We start from the raw sequence: 20,360 nt of genomic DNA, 5'->3' as shown, positions 1-20,360 counted from the left end.
TACAAAATGACATTAGAGATTATTGTGGGAGAATGATCCCTATTTATAGAAGAGAGTTTCTAGTTTTTTTCTAACATTGACACGTGTCATGTTGTGATTGGCTTTTGATGTTGACACATGTCGCGCTGTGATTGCTTCTGATGTCGACACGTGTCGCATTGTGATTGGCCTCCTGGTTTAAGGGAAGCTCTTCTGGGTCCTTGACGGTATAACGTTGATCGGTGCTCAGTAGTTTCGGGATTGGTCAAGTATGGTACAAACAGTGCTCCCCTAAGTTCCCGAGCGAGGGAAGCTCCTCGGTTGGGGACTTGCAAGATCCAAGCCATTGAGTAATCACGAAACTTCTAAGTACCGAAGTGTGGTATCATTTTCACGTGCCTTATCTGTCTCATATGTAGATGTGGCATCTTCTCTGGAAGTACTTTTCCTCCATCCATGGGTGGTATCTTTAACTGATGAAGATGCACAAGGTAATGTATCAATTTCACTTGAAGCTTACTTGTAGTTTCGGGCTTGGTTAAGTGCGATACAAACCCTATAGTAGGAGTCCCCCAAGTCGCCGAGCTAGGAGATCTGCCGAAAGAGGTGACAGACAAGGTAAGCAGTCAAACTTCCAAGCAAGCAACCCAGGATCGGAGGTTCGACTTCGGCTTCCGGTTGATTGTTCTCCTTCTCCTTGTCTCTCATTCAGCTGCCAGGATAAGGAGAAGTAAATGAAGAAGAGATGATATGAGATACTTTTGCTTTTGAAGAAGTAACTTTCCATAGGCTCATTCTTGAACTGTGCTGGAGGGTTTTCTGGTTCCCTTCAGAGTATAAGGCCGACTCAAGAATTTGAGGGTCAAAACAAGTCCATCAAATCTAGAGTACGTTCGACCTTGATGATATGAGATACTTTTGCTGTTGACGGAATAGTGAATGTGGTATGGAAAGGTGTCGTGCTGTAATGATCTGTTTCAGCTCACCGTTAAACCTTCTGCTTCAATCTTTTGCATGGCAGAAGTGGTGTGCAACCTTTGCATTTAAATGGTCCTTCAGAACATTCCTTCATAGTGACTCATCCACGCTTGGCAGCTTCAGTGTAAAGAGCCAATATCTGATCAACTGTCATGAGGTATTTGCCGGTGGAATTCATGACCTTGACAGCAATTGAGGATGAGTTCTCGAGAGCAATGCTAAGTAAGCAACCAGGTAAAGGTCTCAGGCAGTCAGTTCCAGATTGGAGGTTTGATTTCAGGTTCCGACTGACTACGCTATTTCTCTTTGTCCTGCAGGTGTGGACAAGGACGAAGACAAGGACAGGGAGAAAGCATGATATGGGATACTCTTGCTTTCGACCCTGATGATATGAGATACTCTTGTTCTTGGTGTGGCTTATTTGCTGAGGTATTATCAGGGGGAAATAAAGCTGAGTATTTCGAGAGGTTATGTTGAGGGTGCATTCTCGAATGCGAGAAAAGGTTGAGCATTTTTGCAGGTTTGCCTGTCCGTTGAGGAGGAAGGTCGATGTATATAGGGATTTCCCAATAACAAGTAGTAATGCTATTCCTTTACCCTTCTTGGTCACAGCAATGTAGTGAGAGCTGCCAGCTTCACGTGTTTTAACTTTGTCAGAGCACTTTGCAAAAGTGGTATGTGGTATCTGGAAAGCTGATGTTGCGTGTGAAGATTACAGACAAGTTTTATCTAAGGAAATCTGGCTCTCGAAGTTCTGAAAGCTGTGCCTCTTCGGTTTTCGAACAAGCAATCCCGTCGGGGATCTGGCTCTTGATATTCGGAAAGCGGTGCCGCTTCGGTTTTTGAGAAAGTAATTATGTTGGGAGTCTTTTCTCGAATGTGAGTAAAGGTTGGACGTTCTTGCCAGCCTGTCTTGCCACAGAACACGGAGGTCGACACATATAGGGACTTTCGAGTTGTCAAGCAGTGGTGCTGTTCCTTTACCCTTGTGGGTAATAGTAGGGTAGCTGGAACTTCGAAATTCTCGTGCCTAAACTTTGTCAGAGATCTTTGGCAAAGTTATATGTGGTACCCGAGGAGTTGATGGTGCGTGTGGAGAGTGGTGATTGAACAGTAAGATTCACGTGCTTTCTACTTCACCAGAAATCTTCGACAGATTGCCCGTAATTTCCGCAAAGCTGAGTGTGCATGTGACAGGTGCTGACGAGGCTGAAAAAGTAGGTGCTTCTTCGATTTCTGAGATCGGCTCTCGTGGTCTCTGAGCAGCTCAGCTTTCGAGAAAGTAAACGCCTCTTCGATTTCTGAAGCTCCATCAAGTGCAGATTTTTATAGAAGTTGACATTAAGTTCCACAGCACACTTGAATCTCCACCAGTAGAAGCTCCCTTCTTGCACTTCTAAGATCTTAATTTGTCTGACCTCTTCCTTCTTTAACACCTTTGAAAATGTCTGGCCCCTCCGACCGTCGTTTTGACTTGAACCTTGGAGAAGAGACAGCCACGCCTTCTCCAGACAACATATGGCGCCCATCCTTCATATCCCCTACTGGTCCTCTTACCGTTGGGGATTCTGTGATGAAGAATGATATGACCGCTGCGGTGGTGGCCAAGAACCTTCTCACTCCCAAAGATAACAGACTACTTTCCAAACGGTCTGATAAGTTGACTGTTAAGGATTTTTTGGCTCTTAGTGTTCAGTGTGCAGGTTCTGTGTCTAATATGGCCCAACGCCTATTTGCTAGAACCCGCCAAGTTGAATCATTGGCTGCTGAAGTGATGAGTCTCAAACAGGAGATTAGAGGGCTCAAGCATGAGAATAAACAGTTGCATCGGCTTGCACATGACTATGCTACAAACATGAAGAGGAAGCTTGACCAGATGAAGGAATCTGATGGTCATGTTTTACTTGATCATCAGCGGTTTGTGGGTTTGTTCCAAAGGCATTTATTGCCGTCGTCTTCTGGGGCTGTACCGCGTAATGAAGCTCCAAATGATCAACCTCCGATGCCTCTTCCTTCTGGGGTTCTGTCCAGTACTGAGGCTCCGGATAACCACCCTCCGGTGCTTTCTCTTTCTGGGGCTCTACCGACTGCTGAGACTTCCCCTGAGCAACCTTTGTGAAGGCTCCCTCTTGTTTGTTTATTTTGATTCATGTATATGTACATATTTGTAACTTATCGGAAATATCAATAAACAAGATTTGCTTCATTTCAACGTATTGTGTTAAATACACCAAGGCCTTCTTCACTAAGTTCTTTGAATTTTTCCTTTTGTTGAAGCTTGTATGTTGAAACTTTGTGAGTGAAGCATGTAGGTTGAGGTAGTGCTCCCTTAATTTCCCGAGTGAGGAAAACTTCTCGTTTGGAGACTTGAAAAATCCAAGTCACTAAGTGGTCGTGAGACTTCTGAGTATCAAGGTGCAATATCATATGGTAGGAGTCCCCCAAGTCTCTGGTCGAGGGAGTTGACGAATGAGGCATTTCCTTTCTAAGTGGTAGCCCAAAACTCCTTCTTCATATATATTTGTTATGAAAGTTGTTAGGCCCAAAGAAGATGAGGCCTAGGCAATTTTTTTTTTTTTTAATTTTCAAATTTCCGGATTTTTGAATTTTCGAATTTCTGAAAAAATAAAAATTAAAAATAATATATATATATATATATATTTATATTTTAAAGCTTTGTAGGTGAAGCTTTGGTGTTGAAGCTTTGTAGGTGAAGCTTTGAGGTTGAAGCTTTGTTGGGCACCATGAATTGATTTTGCTTCACACTATCTTGATGAAGAGTGTGTGAAGCTTTTATATGCTTTGGTGTTGAAATTTTGTATTGTAGGTGAAGCTTTGGGGTTGAAGCTTGATAGGTGAAGCTTTGGTGTTGAAGCTTTATAGGTGAAGCTTTGGTGTTGAAGCTTTATAGGTGAAGCTTTGGGGTTGAAGCTTTATAGGTGAAACTTTTGTTGGCACCATAAATTAATTTTGCTTCACACTATCTTGATGAAGATAGTGCGAAGCTTTTGAGATTAATATTTGTCCTCCATTGATGAAGCTTTTGTTGGCACCATAAATTGATCTTGCTTCACACTATCTTGATGAAGATAGTGCGAAGCTTTTGAGATTGATATTTGTCCTCCATTGATGAAGCTTTTGTTGGCACCATAAATTGATTTTGCTTCACACTATCTTGATGAAGATAGTGTGAAGCTTTTGAGATTGATATTTGTCCTCCATTGATGAAGCTTTTGTTGGCACCATAAATTGATTTTGCTTCACACTATCTTGATGAAGATAGTGCGAAGCTTTTGAGATTGATATTTGTCCTCCATTGATGAAGCTTTTGTTGGCACCATAAATTGATTTTGCTTCACACTATCTTGATGAAGATAGTGCGAAGCTTTTGAGATTGATATTTGTCCTCCATTGATGAAGCTTTGTTGAATTTCCCAATTTCCAATTTCCTCTTTTTTTTTTTTTTTTTTTTTTTGGGAAAACTAGAAATTTGAAAATGTGGGAGAGACAACGTATACAAATTTTGCTTCCACATTGTTGAGTGAGAGATTGTGATGCAAGCCACATCTTGTAGTAGTCGAAGGTTTGGATGAACCATATAAATTGAATTTGTTTTGAACAGTCTTGATCAAGAGCGTGTGAAGCTTTCTATGAGTTGTAGTGTTTGCATTGTTACAGAGGAGAAATGTTTGAAGCAGATGCAAGAGGGCTGAAGAGCTTGATCTTCGTATACCAAGCCCTGAAGCCATTGTTGGCTTGCAATAAGACTTTGTTGGTGACTATAGCTCTTGTTAGGCATAAGTGCTCCCCTAGTTGAGTTGTAAAGCTTGAGGGTTTTTGATTATTTGTGAATGCTAGGAGTTCACATGTACAAGTTGTACCACTCGTCTTCTGGTTAGTGGAATGAATGGTGGGTTTCTTTCATCACTTGGTTGGTGGTACGAATGTGAATTCCTTAATCACCTTTCATCACATTTCATCACCTGGTTAGTGACATGAAGGAGAGTACGCGTTGTACATTTCATCACCTGGTTGGTGGCATGAAGGAGAGTACGTGTTGTACATTTCATCACCTGGTTGGTGGCATGAAGATGAGTTCCTTCTTCACCTGATTGGTGATAAGGGTGGCAAGTTTCCAAATAATATTAGAGTACGGGTTGTACATTTCATCACCTAGTTGGTGGCACGAAGGTGAGTTCCTTCATCACCTAGTTGGTGAGAATAAAGGCAAGGTGTCGAGGCACATTGTGGCAAATGTTGAATGACACAAAGTGTGTTGAACCCTTTCGAAGCACAGTTGGCTTATGTATGGATGTGTTGGAATGTATGATGTTTATGTATGAATGTGTTGGAATGTATGATGTTTATGTATGAATGTATTGGAATGTATGATGTTTATGTATGAATGTGTTGGAATGTATGATGTAGATCATTTGTATAGTCTTATTGACACATACTTAGATTTTGTTTTGTATTGGAAACATTTACGTTGAAGCTTCAACACTTGAGTGTTTCATTGCTCGGAATGTAAAAGAGTTTAGGGCCGAGTTGGCTAAATCACCTCTTTATTGAATTCATACCAAATGGTCTTTGTTACATAGGATGCCGAACGGCTGTAGCTTAACACTTGTACAATGTGAGTCTATTTGTAATAGTACTTCAAGTGGTCAGCATTCCATGGATGGCCAAGGGTCTTGCCGTCGGAGCTTCTGAGCTTGTAGGAGCCAAGGCGGCTGATGCCGACGACCTCGAACGGTCCATCCCAGTTAGGACTGAGTGTTCCTTCACTCGGGACTCTATCACAGAGTAATCTTTTCTTCAGTACCCAATCTCCCACTTTGAAGGAGCGAGGTTTGACCCTTGAGTCGTAGTAGTTGGAGATGCGCTGCTTGTAGGCGACATTCCTCAGGTGAGCCTGATTTCTGTGTTCCTCGACTAGATCCAGGTTGAGGGTGAATTGGTTGTCATTTTCACTCTGCATGTAGTTTGGATTCGGTATGTTGCTTGCTCAAGCTCAACCGGGACAACTGCTTCTGTACCAAAAGCAAGTGAGAATGGAGTTTCTCCTGTGAAAGTCCGATATGAAGTGCGGTATGACCAAAGAACTTGGGGTACGAATTCTGGCCAACAACCTTTAGCTTTGTCCAAGCTAGTTTTCAGAGTGCGCTTGATTATTTTGTTAACGGCATCGACTTGTCCATTAGACTGGGGATGGGCTGGAGAGGTAAAACATAAGTTGATGTTGAACTTAGAGCAGAACATCCTGAAGTTCTTGTTGTTGAACTGCCGCCCATTGTCCGTGACTATCGCATTGGGAATGCCGAATCTGCAGAGGATGTTCTTCCATACGAAGTCTTCTATTTTTTCCTCAGTAATGGTTGCCAAGGGTTCTACTTCAGCCCACTTTGTGAAGTAGTCAACTGCAACGATTGCATAACAGACCTTGCCCTTCCCTGCAGGCATTGGGCCGATCAAATCAAGTCCCTATTAGGCCAAGGGCCAAGGGCTGATCATAGGAATGAGTGGCTCGGGAGGGGAGTGAGGGATGGTTGCGTAGCGTTGACACTTATCACATGAGCGAGATATTCTGATGGCATCTTAGTGGAGTGTTGGCCAATAGTATCCTTGGCGAAAAGTCTTGTGTGCTAGGGATCGAGACCCAGCATGATCTCCGTAGACTCCTTCATGTATTTCCCGAAGGACAATTTCTGCCTCCGCAGGTGTAAGGCATCTTAGGTATGGTAGGGTAAAACCGCGCTTGTAGAGTTGGTCATTAATGATCAGGTAGCGAGCAGACTTGTATCGAATATGCTTAGCTTGGACTTTGTCATTTGGGAGGGTGCCATGGGCAAGGAATTTATAAATTGGGGTGATCCAACTATCTCCTTGTTGTAAATTGCACACTTCCGCGACCATGGTGCTTGGTGCTGCCAACAATTCAACATGAATTTTTCTCCCAATCTTGTCTTCCACTGCCGAGGCGAGGCGGGCCAAAGCGTCTGCATGACTGTTTGCCGCTCGAGGAACTTGGGTGATCTGGTAGTGGAAGTGCTTGAGCAAAAGTCGTGTTTGCGCAAGATATGCTGCCATGGAGCTATCCTTAGCATCAAAGTTGTTCGTGACTTGGTTGACCACTAATTGGGAGTCACTGAAGATATCAATTTGTTTAACTCCAAGATGCTTGGCCAAACGTAAGCCTGCTAGAAGGGCTTCGTATTCGGCCTCGTTGTTCGATGCCTTGAATTTGAAACGAATAGCGTATTCTATCGCCACTTTGTCAAGGGTAGTGAAGACTAATCCTGCTCCGCAGCCCTGTTGGTTGGATGAGCCATCAACATACAGACTCTATGTTGGGGTTGTTGATTCTATCTTCTGAGCTTCCGATGGTAATGAAGCTATTGCTTCAGGTGTAGAAGCAATGTCAACAGGATATGTGAAGTCGGCGATGAAATCTGCTACTGCTTGACCCTTTTCGGCTGGTTTTGGTTGGTAGGAGATGTCAAACTCACCCAATGTTATTGTCCATTTGATCATTCGCCCAGACATGTCAGGACTCTAGAGTATCTGTTGAAGAGGGTGATTGGTAAGCACGATGATGGCGTGTGCTTGGAAATAAGGGCGAAGTTTTCGAGCAGACATGACCAATGCTAGAGCTAATTTCTCAATGTTGGAGTATCGTGTCTCCGCATCTTGTAGGGCCTTGCTAGCGTAGTAGACGAGCCGTTCGACACCACTGTCCTTTCGGATAAGAACAGAACTGACTGCTGAAGCCGAGACCGATAGATAGATAATGAGAGTGTCACCAACTTCTGGTTTGGAGAGCAGAGGGGCTTTACTCATGTACTCTTTGAGGTTCCTGAATGCCTTGGCACATTCCTCCGTCCATGTAATGTACTTCTTATTTCCCTTGAGTGCTTTGAAGAAAGGAGCACATCTGTCTGTGGCCTTAGAGATGAATCTGGTTAAGGCTGCCACCTTGCCAGTAAGGCTTTGGATGTCTTTTGAAGTTACTAGCTCTTTCATGTCAAGGATTGCTTTGATCTTTTCGGGGTTAGCTTCAATGCCTCGTTGGCTAATCATAAAGCCTAAGAATTTGCCAGATCCCACGCCGAAGGCACATTTGTTGGGGTTCAACCTCATTCGATACCTCTTTAGAATGGTGAAAGTTTCAGATAGGTTGGTGATGTGTTGGTCAGCATGTTTGCTCTTGACTAGCATATCATCAACGTAAACTTCCATGCTCTTCCTAATCTGTTCGGCGAACATTAAATTGACTAGTCTCTGATAAGTTGCTCCTGCATTCTTTAGGCCGAAAGGCATGACTTTGTAGCAATATAGTCCCTTGTCAGTAGTGAAGGTTGTGTGTTCTTGGTCTGAGGGGTTCATGAGGATTTGGTTGTATCCTGAATAAGCGTCCATGAAGCTCAAGAGCTCACACCCTGCCGTAGAGTCTATAAGTCTATCAATGAGAGGAATGGGGAAACTATCCTTCGGGTATCATTTGTTTAGGTCGGTGTAGTCGACACACATTCTCTACAAGACCTTTTGAAGCAGGAGACTTTCCTTGGTCGGATTTTTCTTAACAAGGACAACATTTGCTACCCATGTTGGCTAATTAACTTCACGGACGAAGCCTATGTTCTTGAGTTTTTCATCTTCTGCTTTCATCGCCTCGTATCGTTCAACATCATAAGATCTTCGCTTCTGTTTTACTGGTTTGGTCTTGGGATCAATACTCAAGTGGTGACAGATGATATCGGGAGAGATGCCCGGCATATCTTTATATGACCAAGCGAAGACCTCGGCGTTCTCTTGTAAAAATGAGATCAGCGACAACCGAATAGGTGGTGACAAAGTGGTGCCAATCTTCACCATGCGATCTGGATGGTCTTTGGAGATAGAGACATTCTCTAACTCTTCAGCGGGTTGTGCTTGCTGGGTGAATGAGTCATCTCGAGGGTCGTCGGGTTGACTGTTGCCATCATGAAGATCCGAGTTGGCTTCATCTGGACTGGTCTTTACTACCTGGTTATGTATAGAGAGGGTCTCCTTGAGGACAGGCAGGTGTTGTTGCTTAACTGAAGTGTTGTAACATGATCGAGCACTAAGTTGATCTCCCCTGATGTATCCATTGCCGAAAGGGGTTGGAAACTTCATCAACAACATATGTGTGGATACCATGGCCTTGAGATCATTGATGCATGTGCGCCCAAAGATGACATTGTATGCCGTCGGGCAATTGACCACTAGGAAGTTAGTGGTAATAGTAGCTGTGTAGGGGCTTGTACCAATGGTGAAGGGTAAGTGTATACTCCCTAAAGGTTGCACGATATCGCGAGAGAAGCTTATCATAGGAGAAATCGAGCGATCGAGCAAGTGTTCAGCTACATTAAGTGCCTTGAAAGCTTCAGCAAACATGATATTGACTGAAGCACCTGTGTCTATCAGGATTCGTTTCACATCAAAATTTGCTATGTGAGCCTCCACAATCAGCGGATCGTTATGAGGGTAGATGATACCTCTTTCTTCCTCAGGGTAGAAACATATTGGATCCCAATTAGGTTTTTGATACTTGCCTCCCCTGATGTCTTCCACGTGAAACACTTGATGGCCATGTCTCAAAGTTCGTTCATTGTTTTTCATGGCCCTATTGGAAGATTCAGACATGGGTGTGCCGCCGCTTATGGAGTATATCACATTCACCTGGCGTTGGTTACGGTTATCCCTTAGAGGGTGAAGGAGGAACTGATTAATTTTTCCTTCACGTGCCAAAGCTTCGATATGATCACGGAGGATGATGCACTTCTCGCCGTCATGGCCATTATACTCGTGGTAGCAGCAAAACACGCCCGTGTTCTTCGTGGACTTGTAATCTGGCTGCCTTGGCTTTGGCTTTGGTAACAGGTAAGCTATACTGGGTTGATGGCCGCACATGTAGCGTTCAAAGGTGTGTATGTCTCATACCTCGGGGTAGGGCCTGTCTTGACACGCGATTGGCCCACTGTGTTGACTGCCTGGGGATGGGTGTTATTGTGACGATATACTGAGTTATCGCGATAGTGCCCCTTATTCTTTTTATTAAAATGAGATTGGTGAGGATGGAAATCTTTCCTTTTGCCCTGGGATTGATATGTCTGCTGACTTGGCGAAGCATTAAATGAGGCCGGGGGGTGTGCTGCTACCATTTGGAAGGTTGAGGTCTTTTCATTCGGTTGGATCTGGCCTCCACTCCCTACTTGCTGATAAGGGGTGACTGTAGGGGGTTTCCCTTGATATGTCCTTGCCTCGGTAGAGGCATGGTTGTAAGCTTGTGCCATCACCTCAGAGTAAGTCTTCCAAGTGTTGGCATTGATCATGTACTTGAAGAAACAGTCACGTAAGCCTGCCGTGAAGGCCTTGAAGGCGGTCTTGTCATTTGCCTCAGCGCAGCGGGAATACTCATGGCTGAAGCGGCCAGCATACTTTCGTAATGACTCGTCCGGCTTCTGGCGAATAGTGTACAAGTCATTTGCGGAATGCAAGCGATCGGTCTGGAAGATGTGTTGAGAGACAAACAACTTCCTCAACTCTTCAAATGAGTCTACCGTCTCGGGTGGAAGACGGCAATACCAGTTTAAAGCTCCGCCAGAGAGGGTGGAGGGGAAGAGAAGGCACCGTTCTTCATCGGTGTGTCTCCAGTATACCATGGTGGACTCAAAGAGGTTAAGGTGTTCAATCGGGTCTTCCCTTCCAGTATAGAGTTGTAAGTCAAGCTTCTACTTTGTCTTCGCTTTGAGGGGGGTGTTGAGGATCCTTCTTGTGAGGGGGCCAAGCCTGGGTTGGTTCCAGTCAGGTATCTCGGCTTGACGTTCAGCCTTCAACTTGTTTACTTCTTCCAGGAGCTGTAGGACGAGGGGGTCCTGAGTGGAGTCGTGCATCACTGAAGTTTTCTTCCGTAAGTCCCCATCGCTTCTTGGAAGTAGGAAAGTTTGATCAAGATAGCATGATTTTTCCTTGGACTCGTCACACTGACTCCTAGAGTGAGTATGTCGGAACATTTCCGAGTCCCCTGTACCTTCATGTTCTTCTGGGACTTGTTGCCCATTCCCTAGATTAACTGCTGGCCTGGGTCGTGGGAGAGGACCGAGTATTTCAAAAACTCTTGGGTCATTGATCTTCGAGCTTATGTGGATGGGATTCTCTCGACGTTGCTTTAGGAAGTCTCGACAATCGCGATAGACGGCTTTTGATCATTCCACTCCTTCTGTGAGGAGGTGCTTTCCTCTACTCCTTCTGCTTCGGGTTGAAGCATCTTGGTTGAGAGAAGTCTCATGTTGATTATCACATTGATGTGTAGCTCGATCCCTATCAGGGATGTCCGTGTTGGATATCGGTGACCCTCCGTGTTGGGGGGCATTCAGATGATTGTTGACCTCAGCAGGGGCGACGAGCTTGTGTGCTTGAGCATGCCTAGCCTCGTGAAGCATCTCGAAAAGTTTTTCATACTGCTCCTGGAGGACCTCGTTCCTTATCATTATCTTGTTGTTCTGAGCTTCTAACTCATCGACTTTAGCTTGAAGAGTAACTCTATTTCCTTCCTGCTTTCGTTGATTCATACTAGGTCCAATGGGGGTGTCATTCTGTGTGCTATGGCTTCTTTCGCTCCCCATGTTGGAGAGAGATGTTTGGCCAAAAGAAAGTGTACGAGTGGTGGAAACCAGCTTAACAAAGCTGAAGAGAGTGGGAGTAAGTGTCTTTCCCACAGATGGCGCCAAATGTTGATGCACAAAATCAGCGAGGACTTTGGTACAACAGAAAGTGTCAGGTTTGTGACCTTCGCTTGGTTGCTTCAATCACTAGTGAAGATAAGTACGTAAATGAATAGGGACAGGGAAGCAAACACAAGATGTACGTGGTTCATCCAGATCGGCTACGTCCACGGAGTAGAGGAGTTCTCATTAATTGTGAAGGGTTTACACAAATACATAGGTTCAAGCTCTCATTTTGTGAGTTCTAGTGAATAGTTTAGTACAAAATGACATTAGAGATTATTGTGGGATAATGATCCCTATTTATAGAAGAGAGTTTCTAGTTTTGTTCTAACATTGACACGTGTCATGTTGTGATTGGCTTCTGATGTTGACACGTGTCGCGCTGTGATTGGCTTCTGATGTCGACACGTGTCGCGTTGTGATTGGCCTCCTGGTTAAAGGGAAGCTCTTCTGGGTCCTTGACGGTATAACGTTAACCGGTGCTCAGTAGTTTCGGGATTGGTCAAGTATGGTACAAACACATGGTATCCAAATGAATCATCTTTTCTTCTTTCTTTTCTTCCGTACAAACTTTCCAGAGAGAGTAAACACACAAAGCAATTCGCTAGAATTCTATAATCCAGTGCGGGTTATAAGATTAGGTAGTTGTATCCTGGTCGAGCAGACGTTATAGAACCACAAGCACAAGAGTGTGCCTTGGAATTTAAAATTAATCTGATTCATTAATTTTAATTTTCGGATTAAGTTTTTAATTAATTTATTATTAATTAAAAACGTTTTGATTAAAAGACACAGCTCTTAGAAAAGAGTTGTGAACCTTCAAATACACTAAACTGGTATTTGAAAGGGTGTGAAACAGCCTATATATCTGCAATCCATGGTATCCAAATGAATCATCTTTTCTTCTTTCTTTTCTTCCGTACAAACTTTCTAGAGAGAGTAAACACACAAAGCAATTCGCTAGAATTCTATAATCTAGTGCGGGTTATAGGATTAGGTAATTGTATCCTGGTCGAGCAGACGTTATAGAACCACAAGCACAAGAGTGTGCCTTGGAATTTAAAATTAATCTGATTCATTAATTTTAATTTTCGGATTAAGTTTTTAATTAATTTATTATTAATTAAAAACGTTTTGATTAAAAGACACAGCTCTTAGAAAAGAGTTGTGAACCTTCAAATACACTGAACTGGTATTTGAAAGGGTGTGAAACAGCCTATATATCTGCAATCCATGGTATCCAAATGAATCATCTTTTCTTCTTTCTTTTCTTCCGTACAAACTTTCCAGAGAGAGTAAACACACAAAGCAATTCGCTAGAATTCTATAATCCAGTGCGGGTTATAGGATTAGGTAGTTGTATCCTGGTCGAGCAGACGTTATAGAACCACAAGCACAAGAGTGTGCCTTGGAATTACTGTTCGAATGACATAGCTTTTACGCTAGCCTTTACCTTCTGTAATCAAGTTAGTACCGTTGACATTCTTATATTAATTTCTGTATTTATTGTATACTTTTCATTCTGTATAGCAAGTACCTTTTGTGAAATAAAATTGTGAATTTCAAGTTCTGTTTATTTCTGAATTGTTCTCCAACAGGTTGCTTTCCATTGCTTTCACTTCCAAGCTCAATCCACACGGTTTCATATACAACCGTGAATTTCTAAATGACCATGAAGTCTTTGAAGTCTTTCTTGATGCAATTAGCAATGCGGAAAAGTCCAAGTCAAGACTCAAGTCCACCCCAACCACCATCAACAGAAAAAGTCTTTCTTGATGATTTCAGCCTATTGAATATTTGAAGGAGAGCCAAGGGTAGACTTGACTTAAACTTTAAGTCTCGTTCGGAATTGCTTATGTTCATAAACTTTTGTTTTTCTTTTCTGAAAGTGCTTTTGATACAAATACATTGAGAATTTTATTAAAATTCAAGTGCTTCCTAAAAAGGCCACTCGGAAGTACTCTGTATCCCAAAAACATTTCTATGTAAGTTTTTCTGCCAAATTTCGAAGCGCTTTTAATTGTCAGAAAGCGCTTTTAATTGTCAGAAAGCGCTTTTAACTCTTCTTGAAACAACCCCATTTGTTTCTCGACTAATTACAACATTACTACCATGGCCCCAAAGTTGTTAATTTTCACATGTAAAGGGGGCCATTGGTTTGTTATATCCTTGACTTTGTCTCTTGGCTCACAAAAGATAACGAAAAAAGGTCGGCCTACTTTGTGGAAGAACCAAAATTTACCAATTCTTACCCTGTGTAACAACAATGCAGTAATACATAATTCAGTGTAACAGCAATGTGGTTACTGGTTTTGTTTCGGTAGATTGTTGGACGCTTTGAAATTCCGATGAGATAATACAGTTGCCTTAGCAATGGCGCCGCAAAATGTCAAATTCTTATCAATATGGTAAAAGAGAAAGACATATAATTTGATGGAAGGATGCATCCAAACTGCAATAGTATTATATGAAGGGTTGCAACATCTTCACAATTTCATTTCCAAGTAATACATTCATTAAAACCACCAAATGAAAGTTACAAATTGAGCTACAAGAAACCAGAATATTCATCCATTGCTTTCACCTCTCTTCTTAGCCTGCATCTTCAATTTCTTCTCCACCGCGCGATTCTTGCAATCGTAGAAATATATCATGCAGACAATCCACTTCAGCACATTCCCAAAGCAGAACAAGCAAACCTGTGCAATAATACCACCAAAATAATTCCTGCTTTTGTAGCAGCCGGAATAGAGGCAAGGCAACCTCAAACTTATTTCCCAGAAAAAGAAAATGAGCATCAAACTAAACCCTTTCCACTCACATCCGCTGCTCAAATATATCGCCTGACCAAACGGCTTGATTCCGCCCGCCCCATCCAGTATCGAAATCACAACACTCACATTCCACACAGAACTCCATGCCAAATACATTACCACAACCCCTACAAATGCCGGCCAACACAGTACAGCATAGAACAAAGCATCGAAATCATTGAAGTTTCGGAAGACAGCATAGTAGGTTATTCCTAGCCATGTCAGCCCTAGCAGAGTATAACTTGACAACACAAGGACATAAGAAAATGTTACAAAAGTTCCCTTCAGCCTTGTTTTGTCAAAGGTTTTTTTCACCATTTCTCTTATAGTCATCACTGGACTCTCTTCTGTGTGTATCTTAGATCCCAAGTAAACGATCGGAATCGCAGTTACGAAATGGAGGAGATGAAGAGGCACCACAAAGAGAAACCCCAGATAAAATAACTCATTGGGAAAATCTCGGTTCAATTTTCTGGATACCTCAACTGGAATGGACCAACTCAACCTGAAGTAAGTCAAGTAGCGGTTCATGCCGGCCTCACGCGGCGGCAGGTTTAGGGTTTTCAAGGTTTCAACCATGATTTTCTGGAGATGGGATTCATAGTAAATCAGGAAACAGAAGAGAGGAAGGGAGGTGAGGATTGTGAAAGTTAAGAATTTGATGTTTCTGGCAGGGATTATAAGAGCTTTCCTGAGAATACCGGAGGCTTCCAGCTTCTGATTCTTCATCACAAGATAGCTTTCCATTTCCATGGGTTCGCTTCCAAGTTCGATCCACTCACAATTGAAGGTTTCTGATAATCCAAAGCACATCATTTACTAAACTATTTGAGCAGTTTTGGGTATTAATGAAATTTCCAAAGAGCAGAGGACAAATTAAATGACACCATTGTTCAGCCACTTGAACTTTACTCTGCAATTTTAATTCTTTTTTATGGTTAGGTCAAGGCTGCGTGCATGTCCCGTTGCACCCAAGTTAAAAACTCCCTCCATGTAGATTAGACCTAGGTGATTTACAACAAAACGCGTACAAAGAGAAGAAATACGATAAAATACTTCGTTACTTCATTTATTATTTAAGGTTTACAATATACACGCATCAGGGCCGGTCCAGAGCGGGTGCAAGTGATGGCACCACACAGGGCCCCCAAATCGGAAGGTTCCCGATTTTTCAAATTTGCATGTATATACGTATATATAGCAGTATGTGTATAATATTATAAACGTGAGTATAAGAGCAAGTGGTATTACAGCTTCTTTACATCGGCTTAGGTGATGGGTTTGAAACTTGTCTCCATCCTTTTTTTTAGTTTATTTTTATTAAATGCATAAGTTTCCACAAAATAATATAAAAATTCTACATAATAACATGAAAATTCAAATCTTTACCCTCTAAATAGTTAAGGAAAAACAATACGCTACCTTTCCACTTGTTGATTTGTTAAATTTGTTTGTGCTATTAGAATTTAAAGAAACTCAAATGAAAACTAAAATTATTTTTTCAAACAAAAAAATAAAAAAATAAAATTCTTAAGTACTTTTTCTTAAGTACTTTTTAAGGCCTCCAATTGACTTTTGCATAGGGCCCCCAAATTCTCAAAGTCAGCCCTGACACGCATGTTTGCCTTATTCTATAAGGAATATAATTACAAGGATATGAAAACTAAATACAACAGAGATTACAATTAAACAAATCTTCATCCTATCTAAAATAGGACTCCTAGAATATTTACAATTTAGGACTCAAATCAACACTCCCCTCAAGTTGTGCGTAGATATCATAGATGCCCAATGTGATAATTGGGTCCTAAAAAAACCTTTACTAGATACTACCTGAGTAAGAACATGAACCTGCTGGTCCTCTAAATTCACAAACGGTATAAACACATTCTTTCTTTTAAGATTTTCTTTGACAAATATCAATTAACCTCCACATGCTTTGTTCGATCAACATTAGACTTGATCCCCAACGTAAATTACAAAATATGGCATTAGATTCTTAATTATTTGCAGCATCCGCTAACAAGGCACGATTACGCACAAGATATTGTTCAGAATATGGTATTCGATTCTTTTAACTGTTCGCAACATCCACTAATTGGATCGTTAATTACAATAGTCAAACAAAGAACATACAATAAAAAAAGAATGGTTAGTCTTGTATAGTATGTGGTAGGTTTGAATTATGCTGCACAAATAAGAGTACCGCAACCAGAAGATGTCAAAAACCAAGCCTTTGTGACTAATGATGGGGGTGAAACGGACTCCACAAGCAAAAAAGATCGTCAGCTCATTGGGACTTAGTCAGTAGATTAACCAACCATACTATTTCGCTCAAAGACTACTACCATAAATGCTCAACTCTCAACCACTGAGAACCAAACTCACCTTCTTCGATCAGCAAGTGGAGAACTAAGAAGTGGAGTCTTACTGTGATACACGGTAGATGATGACACACTCTAATTTGGCCAGTTGCGTCCAAATTTCTCAAGGAAAGAGAAGCAGATTAACGCGTAGACATCCAACGTACATGTTGTGCAGAGGTGCCAAGGTGGGGAAGGCGACAAACAACTTCATCTTCTTGAACCAACAAAAAAGGGTGTTCATGAAGCTCTGCTGGAGAAGAATGCAATAAAAAGGTGTCGCGTGCAACCAAAGTACCAAAGTTCGTGCAAGAAGAAGACTTCGATGGATGCAGAGCAGAGATAGAAATTGTGAGCGCTAAGATGCAGTAAGTGTTGAAACGAAGCCGTTTTAGCCGAAAATACACCTCAAATCAAAACAAACAAACTTTAGGAACATCTAATGCAAACAATGAAAATCCAACCACAAAGAAAGAGTTCACATAAAATCATATATAAACAGATATAATATGGCAACTTCAAAGTAGGAAAGCAACCTCTAATTTTTAGCACGCAGAAGTGAGAAAGCCGATGCAAATGATGTCCAAGTCATCCAATCCAAGTTTCTAATAAAACCCATTGTCACGACATCGACATAACTAACATGATTCTCGTCAATCCTACTAGAACTACAATATAGCAGAGAAATCATCCTTCCAAGTCATCCAGCAGTTGCTCCAATTCCAGCTTAGTCCCTGTAAAGGCAAACAAGCAGATGCACTCAGCTACTCGATAATATCAAGAAGAAAAGAAGTCCCAAAACACAAAGCCCTAACACTTTCAACCAGTTGTTCACATCCAAATACACTCTACTTGTTCGAGCTTATATCTTTCACCATTTTGTAAAAACACTGTATAGCCAAGACTTACAAACGTTGTATAGCCATGACTTACCCATTGGCATAAGGTGAAGCACGACGAGCAGGGCGATGTGGAGGAGACCTGCTGTAGCTCCGACCACGTCGAGGAGGTGTGACACTACGGCGTCGTGGAGGTGATCTTCTCCTACGCGGACTATAACTCCTGCCAAAAAAGATATCATTTAAGTGTAATAATTTTAATTCTCCTCATCAAGAACAAAATATTTTCAATTCAAAAGTAGACAAACATTAGGAATATTGTGTTCCAAATAAAAAAACTTGGCACGCACAAGGCAAATTCTAAGTGAGCTGAGACAAGTATGTCAAGAAGGATGCGGTTAATCAGGGTACAAACAATTCTCATTACCATTCAAACACTCAACGCAACAATAGCATAAAATGGAAAGACAACGGGTCATCAAAATACAGAATCACAATTTTAACAGAGTGAGTTAGAAAAGAAAGATGGTCCCACCTGCGCCCACAGCCATCGTAACTGGGACTTCTGCGGCGTCGAGGGGATGGACTTCGACGCCTTCCACCACTCACTCCTCGTGAACCAACGCGCGTGCGACATTCTCGAGCAAAATGACCAGGTTCACCACACTCATAACACTTTAAGTCCTCTCCTCCACCACGCCCACGTCCACCACCACCACGGCCTCCACTACCCGTAGAATTGTGAGAAAGCTCCACACGCCATCCATTTTTACCTGTATACACAAAAACGGGAGATAGGAAGCTTTGCATCTACCAGAATAAATGAAGATATGATGCAAAAGATAATACGACACCAACTTATCACTTATAGTTGCAAAAGTCAAAACAAAACAAATTAACACACACAAATACAGTTAGAGTGGGATAGTTGGGCAAACCATTCAAAGCTTGAACCGCGTCTAGAGCATCCCTGCGATCATCAAATTCAATAAATGCATATCCTGGCGGTCTTCGTGCAACCCATACACTGTCATCAATTTCATAAAAATATTGGTTAGCAACACGAATCCTTCGAACCTATGAAAATTGATCACGACTCGTTAAGACAACGAAAAACAAGAGGAATGTAGCAGAAAATACTTGCGAAGAACGCCGAACATCCGGAATTCATCTTCCAAATCCCTCTCGTTCACTCGAGTGTCCAAATTCCCAACATAAACCCGAGTCATCGTCGCAATACCACCTTCAACCTAGCAAAATACATACATATATATATATATAACACAAATTTATCTAATAAAAACAAATTCTCATTTAAATTCCAGAAATAATCGAACTTTTCCAGGAAAAATTAGAACAAATCGAAAGTTCAATGATTTACGAAACGAAAAGAGGGAAAAATAGCATTGAATATTACCTTGAAAAAAACCTAGAATTTGTGAACTTTGATTGATCGGAGCGATGGGGAAACGAATTGGATGCTCTGCGGGTGGAATCGCAGAGCCCGATTAAACCCTAGAAACCAGAACCAATTTCCCCGCGTGTTCTTCGACTGATTGTACATTCCCCTTTTAGCCCTTATGGTGAATCTCCTCTTTTAACCTTGTCTGTGAGTTTCGGGAGCCCAACTGCCCCGCTATTGGGCTTATATGTAAAGTTATCTGCTCTCAAGGCCCAGACTTCTAAGGGTGTCTGAACGGCATGTCGTTTTTAATATCCAAAGCCATTCTACGGCATTGCTAACACATGCCTATGGGCTCGTTTGAAAATACTTTTAAAACGACTGAAAATGCTTTTGGTGAAATTGACTTTGGGTTTCCAAAAGCATATAAGTATTTTTTGAAAGAAGTACCATATATATTCTTCTTGCAGGAAGCACTTAAAATGTTTTTCTATAATCCACTTAGATTTCTACTAAAGATTGGTCTTAAAATTTTGGATTTTTAGCCAAATGGTCCCTGAGATTTGCATAACTCCTCATTTTGGTCCCTGAGATTTGAAATCAATAGAAGTGATCCTTGAGATTGTCCAAAATCAATCATTTTAGTCATTCCGCAAAAAATTATGTTAAAAACAATCAAAATGACAAAAATACCATCAATCTAACAAACAATACGTCAAAATGATTTGACAAAAAAAATGAGGGTATTTTTGTCATTTACATTTAGTGGAGATTTTTTATGGAATGACCAAAATAATTGATGATGAACAATCTCAAGTGCCACTTTTATTGATTTCAAATCTCATGCACCAAAGTGAGGAGTTATGCAAATTTCATAGACCATATTGGCTAAAAAGCCAAAAATATTTTCACTAAAAGTTTTTTCAGTAATTTTAAAATAACTTTCAAACGAGCTCTATATTTCTCATATCATTTTCGTAGGATAAATTTTTACTTCTTCACATTATTTCACCCCTTTTATTAATCCATGTCGTATTTCCAATGATTCTGCTTACTCCATTTGAAAGTCCTTATTTATTGTCTAGAAATAACTTAAGAAACATAAACTCTACAAAATGGCGTGTAAGCGTTTAATATTTCTCATCAAACAAGACTAATGACGTACTTGGAAAACTTTTCTAGTGGAAGTGATGTTGTTATAAACACGTTTAGAAATTTATTAGAAGTTCCAAGTG

The 20,360-nt window shown here is 41.4% G+C and overlaps 2 protein-coding genes across 4 annotated transcripts; both read right to left on the bottom strand.

Annotated features, from left to right (window-relative positions):
• Nucleotides 1-13,946: 13,946 nt before the first annotated feature.
• On the bottom strand, nucleotides 13,947-15,274 carry LOC103452359 (uncharacterized). The gene is made up of 3 exons (XM_008391853.1): nucleotides 14,293-15,274; nucleotides 14,069-14,160; nucleotides 13,947-13,961 (listed from the first exon to the last, which is right to left on the bottom strand). Exons 1-3 carry the CDS (start codon nucleotides 15,272-15,274, stop codon nucleotides 13,947-13,949), a joined length of 1,089 nt encoding a protein of 362 aa, XP_008390075.1.
• A 1,294-nt stretch (nucleotides 15,275-16,568) lies between these two features.
• On the bottom strand, nucleotides 16,569-19,349 carry LOC103451950 (serine/arginine-rich splicing factor RSZ21-like). 3 transcript variants are annotated; one of them, XR_531734.4, is made up of 7 exons: nucleotides 19,141-19,343; nucleotides 18,864-18,973; nucleotides 18,662-18,750; nucleotides 18,259-18,496; nucleotides 17,818-17,946; nucleotides 17,421-17,618; nucleotides 16,569-17,291 (listed from the first exon to the last, which is right to left on the bottom strand). XR_531734.4 is itself a non-coding variant. In XM_008391401.4 (6 exons), the coding sequence occupies exons 2-6, from the start codon at nucleotides 18,950-18,952 to the stop codon at nucleotides 17,612-17,614; spliced, it is 552 nt and encodes a 183-aa protein (XP_008389623.1). In that variant the 5' UTR covers nucleotides 18,953-18,973; nucleotides 19,141-19,349; the 3' UTR covers nucleotides 16,569-17,611. The 3 variants fall into 3 exon arrangements, 2 of the variants coding, with proteins under 2 accessions (XP_008389623.1, XP_008389624.1); XM_008391401.4 differs by having other exon boundaries at nucleotides 16,569-17,618; nucleotides 19,141-19,349; XM_008391402.4 differs by lacking the exons at nucleotides 16,569-17,291; nucleotides 17,421-17,618 and having other exon boundaries at nucleotides 17,814-17,946; nucleotides 19,141-19,296.
• Nucleotides 19,350-20,360: the final 1,011 nt, after the last annotated feature.

This window comes from Malus domestica, chromosome 13 (genome assembly GCF_042453785.1).
Source record: "Malus domestica chromosome 13, GDT2T_hap1".
Lineage (NCBI taxonomy): Eukaryota > Viridiplantae > Streptophyta > Magnoliopsida > Rosales > Rosaceae > Malus > Malus domestica.
The sequence above is the reverse complement of the archived record's forward strand: the minus strand, read 5'-3'. Positions and strand labels throughout refer to the sequence as shown.